The 9,901-nt window shown below is 40.8% G+C and overlaps 1 protein-coding gene across 1 annotated transcript in view; it reads left to right on the forward strand.

Moving 5' to 3' along the window:
* The window catches only part of LOC105003384, a 46,851-nt gene extending 40,213 nt beyond the window's left edge, over positions 1-6,638 (forward strand). The window contains exons 11-17 of the mRNA XM_010860520.1: positions 3-274; positions 896-991; positions 1,871-2,101; positions 3,197-3,219; positions 4,671-4,771; positions 5,058-5,084; positions 5,349-6,638. Of these exons, the coding sequence (XP_010858822.1) occupies positions 3-274; positions 896-991; positions 1,871-2,101; positions 3,197-3,219; positions 4,671-4,771; positions 5,058-5,084; positions 5,349-5,920 (1,322 nt within the window). The 3' untranslated portion in view covers positions 5,921-6,638. The remainder of the gene's footprint in view (positions 1-2; positions 275-895; positions 992-1,870; positions 2,102-3,196; positions 3,220-4,670; positions 4,772-5,057; positions 5,085-5,348) is intronic.
* The last annotated feature ends 3,263 nt before the right edge of the window (positions 6,639-9,901 follow it).

Raw genomic sequence — 9,901 nt, forward strand, 5'->3', positions numbered from 1 at the left:
AGGAGGGGACAGCAGCTGTCCTGTGTGTGGTACGCGGTACTCACTTGGAAACCTGTGGCCTAATCTGCACCTGGCCAACATAGTGGAGAGACTCAGAAAGGTCAAGCTGAGCCCAGAGGAGGGGCAGAAGACAGGTCTCTGTGTGCACCATGAAGAGAAACTCCTACTCTTCTGTAAGGAAGACAGAAAAGTCATTTGTCGTCTTTGTGAACGATCTCAGGAGCACCATGGTCACCACACATTCCTCATGGAAGAGGCAGTCAAGGAAAGTCAGGTAGGACCCAGGATGGAAATTAGTACTTGGTGGAAAATCTCACCTTTTCATTTTCTCTGTTTGGCACCATAGTAGTGAGCTCTATAATCTCTGATGTACGTCTCTTAATGGTATGCTCAACTTCCAATGTCTGAAGGACATTTCTGTGTTTTTCTTTAGTTACATAAAGGAGGAGCCAAAAGTATAGACTCTTGGCTGAAAGTGAGAGGTTTTCTTCTTTTGTCTCTTTCGTTGTATTGATTGGCAATTCCTTCACCAGATTAGCTCTAGTTGCTGAGATTAGCTCTCAGCAGAATGGGTGCTGTTGAAGATTGTGGATTGGATATAGAAAGAGTGTCAATAAGAAAAAAGGACATTCCTTGCAAGAGCAGAATCAATAATTACTCTTAAAAAAAAAGAGAGAATTGGCAAGGATAGTGACTTTCACCACTTAGGAATAAACAATGCATTTACCATCTCAGATTTTCTTCTGTCTCATGTCATCAATTTTAATGATGAGATTCAAATTGGTTTCCATAAACTGGTCTCTTCTGAGATCAGCATGGTTTCTTCCCTGTTTATTCTCTGTCTAGGTCCTGAAAAAGCCCAAAGTTTGATGCTGATGTAGTTCCTCCCTTATAGGAGATGCTCCAGGCAGCTCTGACGAGGCTGAGGAAGGAGCAGCAGAAGGCTGAGAAGTTGGAAGCTGACATCAGAGAAGAGAGAACTTCCTGGAAGGTGGGAGGAGACTCTTCCCAATGCATTTCTGAGTTAGGAGTCAGCACAACTGTCTCTCCTCCTGTCCTAATCATTAGGAAGCCCCTTCCTCTTATCGTCTGGCATTAAATGAGTCCAGGTGCCATTTTATTTGTTCTCTCCTTTGTCCTTTCCCTGTGGGAAGTAGGGTCTAGAGAGTGGATATGTTTCAAACATACACAGAGTTTTGGAATTCAACATGAAGACTGACTTTATGGTGAGTCTGTGTTGTTGTGCTCAGTTGCTTTAGTCGTGTCTGACTCTTTGCAACCCTATGGACTGTAGCCTGCCAGGCTCCTCTGTTCATGAGATTCTCCAGGCAAGAATACTGGAATGGGTTGCCATTCCCTTCACAGGGGATTTTCCTATCTCAGGGACTGAACCCAAGTCTCCTGAGTCTCCTGCATTGCACACATGTTCTTTGCCACTGAGCCACCAGGGAAGCCCTCTATGGTGAAGAAGCCTGGAGAATTCTGTCTTCCATTCCACCTGCAAGTCTCTGACACCTTCAATGGAAGACAATGGCAAAAGACTGAGCTTTTTCTCAAGGTTCAAACTTAGGGACTGTAGTAATACAGGGAGGCATGAATGTCTAGGACAGCTATCCAGAACTCAAACCTCACTCAGACTTTACATTTTGGCCCAGCGTTGGCAGATAAGATTGTCTGAGACCTTTTTGATTTGTACTGAGGGAAAATAATAGAAAAAAAAAATCTGAGCTTTCCCCAAAATTGCTTGCCTACTTTAACTCCCCTCCTGGTAAGAAGCCCCTGAAAAATATTTTCCTGGCTCTTAATCCCTTACACAGTAGACTCCCCAGCTGACAAATTCATTCCCTCTCCCCCTTGTCTAACCTTACAGTATCAGATTCAGACTGAGAGACAAAGGATACAAACAGAGTTTAATCAGCTTAGAAGCATCCTAGACAGTGAGGAGCGAAGAGAATTGCAGAAATTGGAGGAAGAGGAGAAGAAGACCCTGGATAGCTTGGCTGTGGCTGAGGCTGAGCTGGTTCAGCAGGGCGAGCTGCTGAAGGAACTCATCTCAGATCTGGAGCGCCGCAGTGAATGGTCAACTGTGGAGCTGCTGCAGGTGAGGAGGGCCATCCAACCTGCGGTTCTGAACCCGTGTCAGTTACCTTCTCATCTGTGTCCTTGAGTTCTAATCCTGTTGTTGTCACTAAGAGGCTCTTTTGAAATATTTATCAAGCTTATTTTCACTCATATTGATGGCTTTTCTAATGTTAAAGCAACATGGCATTTCTGGGATAAATTCAAGTTAACTATGATGTATAATGGGCTTCCCAGGTGGCACTAGTGGTAAACAACCTGCCTGCCAATGCAGGAGACATAATAGATCTGGGTTTGATCTTGGGAATGGCAACCTACTCCAATATTCTTGCCTGGAGAATCCCATGGACAGAGGAGCCTGGGAGGCTACAGTCCATAGAGTCAGAAAGAGTCAGATATGACTGAATCGACTTAGTATGCATGGGTGCATGATGTATAATCTTATATATTTTGCTGGATTAAGTTTTCTAGTGTTTCATTGAAAAAGTTTCATGTCTATATTCATAAGGGATATTAGCCTGTAGTTTACTTTTCTTGTAATGTCTTTGTCTCATTTTAGTATCAGAATAGTATTGGCCTCATGGAATGAGTTGGGAAGTGTTTCCTTATCTTCTGTTTTTTGGAAGAATTTGTGAAGTATTTGTACTATTTTGTCTTTAAAACTATCAGAATTCACCAGTGAAGCCATCTAGAACTGGACTTTCCTTTACAGGAAGTTTTTGGTTTCCAGTCCAATCTCTACATGTTTTAGGTCTATTCAGTTTTTCTATTTCTCTCTGAATCAGTGTGGATAGTTTCTGTGTTTGAAGGAATTTGTCCATTTAATTTGCATTATCTAATTTGTTGGTATATAATTTTTCATAGCCTTTATAATCTTTTAATTTCTGTTAATTCAGTAGTACCGTCTCTTCTCTAATTCTTGTTTTAGTAATTTGCCTTCTATGTATTTTTTTCTTGAGATATCTAGCTAAAGAGTTATCTATTTTATTGATTTTTTCAAATAATTTCAAATAACTTTGACTGCTCTGTTTTTCTCTATAGTTTTCCTATTCTTTGTTTCCTTAATCCTGCTGTTTTATTTCTTCTCCTTGACTTGTGTTTTCTCTCTTCCTCCTAGGACATGAGTGGAATCATGAAATGGTGCGTATGGGTGATCAGGAGTCATGCTCATGTGGTATGAAGAAAGGTTGGTAGCCATAAGAGTTATCTGGTCAATCAGAATGAAAAATCTCCCCAAACAATGAAATTTTGATGTAGTATTATTTTAAATTGTGGTCATAGATGAGGATTTTAGTGTTCTATATTTTTTGAGAATGAGCCAGATTCTATGTTAATGAATCCGGTAGTTGGAATTCACAGAGTTAGGGTCTATAAGGGTAAAGAGGATAAAGGATTTTACTGTTAGACTCCTGTGACTTCACTCATTTATTTCACCCTCTGTTCTTCTTTGGTTTCTTTATTTCACTGGTGCTTGTGTTAGCACATGGGCCTTGTCAAACCCTAAAATAGTTATGCGGGTCAGCTTTAAAGAGGAAAAAAAAATGTTTTGTTTTGTTTTAAATTTTGCCTACATAGAAGTAGAGTGGGACTACATCATTCCACAAGCAGACCTGAGCCTTGAGGTTATTGGTTTTGACTCTGGTGGCAATAATTAATCTTTTCCAAGTCACACATTTTAAAAACTTACACAGGAAAGTGTAGTCTTTGTGTCTAAAGTTTGCTGATCCATCTAGCAGCACCAAATTCTTTACAAACACATGAAGTTCTAACCATTTTCAGTTCAGTAGTCGTAACTTCTCCTTTGCCAGAAGTTTTTAACTTTTTCCCAGAACTCCTAAAAATCTCCAGTGTTGTTTGTGGGCCACACCCCAGGAAGTAAAGCTTTGAACCAGGGCACGGGCTTATCGGCTTTCCAAAAATAGACCCATACCACAGTCAGGATCTGTAGCCTCCCTACTGATCTGCCTGGGAATGTCCATCTGGGAGACCCGTTAATGGTGTATGATGACTTTTCCATATTAGTACCATTTTAGAGGTAGCAAAGGGTTTCCCTGGTGATTCAGACAGTAAAAGAATCCATCTGCAATGCAGGAGACCTGGGTTGGGAAGACTCTGGAGGAAAGCATGGAGGAATACTCACTCCAGTATTCTTGCCTGGAGAATCTCCATGGGCAGAAGAGCCTGATGGGCTACAATCAATGGGGTCGCAAAGATTCAGACATGACTGAGCAACTAAGCACAGCACAGCACAGCACAGCACAACACAGAGGTAGCAAAAGCCTTTCCTAAACAGTATTTCACCTAGTTTCATATTCATTCCATGAAGTATCAAAAGAAGGGTTAATATATTCCATTTCTAGAAGGAGACAGCTTTTTATTTTACTTTTTTAAGTGAAGGTGTTCTTCCTAAGTGGGCAGGTAGACATGAGCACATTTCTTTTGGCTGCAGTGTCAGAGCCTTCACTTCTCCCCTCCTTGGGTTTCTCAGGGAGGAAGGTTTAAGTGCATCAGTGCATGGAAGGAGAGGAAGGCAGTGGTATTAAAAGGATGGAATGTAAGAGATGTAGGGTCAACATTTATGTCATCTCCAGGAGTGAGATCTGGACACTGAAGAAGCCGAAAACGGTTTCCAAGAAACTGAAGAATGTATTCCGTGTTCCAGATCTGCGTGGAATGCTGCACACGTTTAAAGGTGTGGAAGCCAGGGCAGGAGTGTGGATATGGGATTCTTGTGGTGCCAGGGACTAAATTTCGGCACAAGTCGGGGTTGAAAGAAGGAGGGTGTTCAGAGAAGGGGTATTGCTGAAGAGGATGTGGTTATATAAAAGGGAGAATGGCTAGGTTTCTGGTTCATCCTCTCATTCACCACTTCATAGCTTCACAGTGGTCCTACCCCTTACCCCACCCTAGAAAAGAAGTAGGTATCAGTGCTTAGTCACTTGCATCAATCAACATCATTGAATCTTTTATCATTTCAGACCTAACACGCGTCCAGTGCCACTGGGGTAAGAAGATTTATCGGGTCTTCAAATTACTGTGTTCTGACCCCATTTCCGAAGTTTGCAGTTTCAATTAGATTTGGTCATAGCCCCATGTGTTCACCTCCTGATACATGCATATAATATGTCACTCTAATGTTTGAACCCCTTTCCCCAGTCCATCAACACAAGTTCTTCACAGTCAATTGCCAAGTTCCCTCTTCACAATGTCACTGGATAAGCTTACCCTATATTTGTTATATGTTTTGATTTTTTTTTTTTCCTCTGCAGTGGACGTCACATTGAATCCATTCAACCTAAATTTGAATCTTGTCCTTTCAGAAGATCAGAGACAAGTGCTATCTGTGCCAATATGGCCTGTTAAGTATTATAATTATGGTATCTTGAGCTGCCAATATTTCTCCTCAGGGAAACACTACTGGGAAATAGATGTATCCAAGAAGAATGCCTGGATCCTAGGGGTATACTGTCGAATACGCTCCTGTAATATAAAGTTTGCTGTTCAACAAAGCACGAGTTATGAAAATGCTTACTCCATATACAGACCTCAATTTGGTTACTGGGTTATAGGGTTAAAGGATAAATTTAGATATGAAGCCTTTGAGGACTCTTCCACCACTCATCCTGACTCAAGAGTCTTAACTCTTTCCATGACTGTTCCTCCCCGTCATGTTGGTGTTTTTCTAGACTATGAAGCAGGCACTGTCTCATTTTTCAATGTCACAAACCATGGGTCACTCATCTATAAGTTCTCTAAGTGCAACTTTTCTCGGAATGCCTATCCATATTTCAATCCTTGGGACTGTCCGGCTCCCATGACACTGTGCCCTCCAAGTTCGTGAAACTTTTGTTCCCGCTCCCACTTCTTATAGTGACCCTTGCCTTGGATTTCATCTTCTATACCTGAGCCGATCTGTGCCATTCACACCATCTCTTCCTTCCAGTCTCCCATCTCTACTTTAGAACTTGTGCTCATCTTTGGGATGCAGAGTGCATCTGCTTTGAGTTAGCAGACATGCTTAATTACCCATTGACTCTCTTTTGTATTCTCAAAGAGAGACCTCTAATCCCTTCTAAATAAAAAAACAGTAATGGTATAACGTCTTTGCCCTCATAATCCTCCATAAATTTCTTTTTTGACCACCAAAGAAACATGGAAACAAAGAAACATGGCAAAGCCTGTCTGCCTCCATCTATGATATCCAGGACAATCTACAATCACTCCCCACCCACTACCATCAACTAAGTATTTGAGCGAATGTCTGTTGCCCAGGACACACTCAGTTTATCAAAGGGTCATGGAAAGGAAAACACAAGCAATATCTGTACACAGAATAATAATTTTATGTTCAGAGTGTTGGAGTTCTAATCCTGTCTTGACTTTACAAGGTGTGTAATGATGAAAAATTTCTGAGCTTCTTTTTCCTTAAGTACAAACTAGGGTTTAAAACTGTGCCTAACTCTTAAGATCATTGTGTAAAACTAAATGTCAGTGTAAAACAACTATTTAAGTGTCCTGCACAATTTAATAAAGATTTACTCTATGATTACGGAAAAGTATAAGCTGTGTCAATGTTCTGTGTACATATTTGTGCCCTTCAGATGAACAATAATGGACCTATCAAGTCTCATTTTTCAAGTTCCCAGACTTGGCTGGCAAGACCACTCCAGTTCCCATCTTGTTTTACAGAACTTTTTTATACTGAGGCTGCTCTATATGGGACCATTTTTAACCTCCTTTACTGGAAATGGGTCAGAAAAGTATAAAAGTATGAGTTTCTGAAACCTATCTAGCAGAGGAAGCCATGTTTAGGGATAGCTGTTCTTATTAAGGATAGCCTTTTGATTTTCAGGCCTTTCTGTTATGGTAAAACACAGTACAGGGCTTCCCAGTTGGCACAGTGGTAAAGAATCCACCCTTTTGATCCACCTAAAGATCGAATGCTCGTTCGATTTCTGGGTTGGGAAGATCCCCTGGAGGAGGAAATGGCAACTCAATCCAGTATTCTTGCTTTAAAATTTACACAGACAGAGGAGCCTGGTGGGCTACAGTCCATGGAGTCAAAAAGAGTCAGACAAGACTGAGCATGCATGCGTGCGCGCGCGTGCGCACACACACACACACACACACACACACACACACACTCACACACTCACCCACACATTCTACAGTATATGCCATACCATGTACTTTTCTTTTCTGTTCTTTTTTTTTGGTAACTAGTTTCAAATTCATGATGAGAAATTGACCTAGGATAGCAAAGGAGCAAGCTTTTCTCTGAGAAGTATATGTTATAAATTAGAGCAGACTACTATACAGCGTCTACATCAAATTATAGAAGGGTAGTACCTTGTCCTGGTGGAATGACAAAGCATATAAACTGGGAATGGTATATATATACACACTCATACACACATGTACATGTGTACACATACATATAATTATGTGTATAAATATACATATATACATAGAGTATCTTTATCCCAGTAAATCTTCAAAAATTTCACATGAAGAACAAGTTCCTATCAGGTCATGAAAGGAATACATAAACTTATGAGGTACATCCAATATTTCATGGCTAACAGTGCAGAAGACAGGATGATTAGCCCTAGCACTGCGTTTCTCCAGCACAGGTGCTCTTTCAGTAGAATACTCCCCAAGAAAAGGTAGAAGTCAGATTCCCTAGGATGTGGAGTACAAGGGAGAGCCATTAATGAAGCAAGAGCAGGTCATGGTAATGGCTAAAACTAAGTTGAGCTATTTCATCGCAGGGTCCTCTTACAGGTCACATATTATAGTTGGGGAACACTGTGGACAGTTAAGAGCTTGGGCTTTGAAATAACAAAATTTTATTATCATACTTACTGCTGCTGCTAAGTCACTTCAGTTGTGTCCGACTCTGTGTGACCCCATAGACGGCAGCCCAGCCCTTATTAAAATTAAATAGATTCAGTTTTCCATAAGAAATAAAAGTACTAAGACTTACCTTATAGGCCTATTGTGGGAATTAAATAATAGAATATTTGTAATAACTTAATCTCCCAGCATATAAGCACTGATCTAAACTGATATCAATTAATTTTCTTTGTGGGCTTCCCTTGTAGCTCAGTTGGTAAAGAATCTGCCTGCAGTGCAGGAGACCCGGGTTCAATCCCTGGGTTGGGAAGATCTCCTGGAGAAGGCAATGGCAACCCACTCCAGTATCCTTGCCTGGAAAATCTCATGGACAGAGGAGCCTGGTGGACTGCAGTCCATGGGGTCGCAAAGAGTCGGGCACGACTGAGTGACTAACACTAATTAATTTTCTTTGTGACTAGAAATGCATGTTAAGAATGAATAGGAGCTTACTTTTTTTTTTTTTTTTCATTTTTAAACACGTTTATTTAAACAACAAGATGCTTGACTAGTAGAGAAAACTATCCAGGATTCATTTCTTTTAGAGTAATTTATCTCTGCTTAAAGACAGATCGCTCTACATGTAACAGCTATGTACAAAAAGTTATAAAATTGTTCATGGTTTTACAGTGATAAATGAAAAACATTAAAATTCTCCAATCAAACAAGGTATACAAGAATTTTTATGTTCTTTTTTGTTGTTGTTGTTAGACAGTGAGAGCAAAATAACTTACTGGAATACAAAGATAAGAGCTGATGGGCCTGCCACTAACGGAGAAAAGGGGGTATTTTCAGAGAATCAGTATTTTTCCCTATCCCGTCTCCATTTGATGCTGAGCAAAACATACCATTGGCCATTCAGTTTAAAAAAATGCAACATGCTTGTGCACACACACCAGTTACTTCAAGTACAATAAAGGAATGGGTACGAGGGAAACTAAAGAATGGAGAAACTATACTGTAGTAGTCAGGATGTGGTGGGAGAAAACTGTCGTTTTCTAACTGACAATGTCTTCTTGGTCTGGAGGAACAGAATTCTGGAGTAAAGTAGCAGGTTCCCTTTTTAGTAGACACTTCCTTCCTGCTGCTGGAATATATCAATGGTATCTTCATCTTCCATCTCCGACTATGCAGGTGTGTTTGTTTCATTGATTAGCTGCCCATCAAATTGGAATCTGATCTGCCCCATTGATAAATCTTGTCATTCACAATAGGCTTTTATTAGTTTACTACGCGGTGTATATAGGGTAAGGGAGTTAGAGAAGATGAAGTTCAGAAAAAGAATGAGACCGGTACTTTATAGGAACAGATCACCTTTAATGAGACGAGAAGGGGCAGCAGTCCGATTAGTGAGCTAATGCACTAACTCAAGAAAAGAGTAAGTATATATAGGCATATATGTGGAAATCAACTGTCTTAAGGGGGCCTGTTTTCTCCAAGGTTGTTCGGATTAGTTATCTCTTAAATGGCTGGGGCAAGGTATTCTGGAGATTGGCCAGAGGCAGGGACTAGCTGGGTGCTGGGCGTAATCTACCTTAAGGTCCATGTTTTCTTCAGGTGAGAGAGTTCTTTGTTTTGCAAAGAGTGGTGGGGAGAACCCAGAGGGGGGTTTTAACTCCAGGCTGTTTTGAGCCGTGTAACTCTCCTTCAGTGTATGTATGCCTCTTAATCTTAAACCACACCACAGAGCCATCCTGCCCCACCACCTACAAATTAATATGATTGATGTTCTCGGTCTTGACATCTTCCTTGGGCTTTTTGTCTACCATGTCGAGGACTGCTGTCTCCTCAGCTTCCGTTTCACAAAAGAGGTACGAGGTCCAAACTCAATGAGCACACAAGCAGCACCAGAAGTGGAAGAAGAAACGATAATCTACTTTAAACATTAGTAATTTTGCTTTGCTTTGCTTTGATAAGGAATAACTTG

The sequence above is a fragment of the Bison bison genome, unplaced genomic scaffold, assembly GCF_000754665.1.
Source record: "Bison bison bison isolate TAMUID 2011002044 unplaced genomic scaffold, Bison_UMD1.0 scf7180017857213, whole genome shotgun sequence".
NCBI lineage: Eukaryota > Metazoa > Chordata > Mammalia > Artiodactyla > Bovidae > Bison > Bison bison.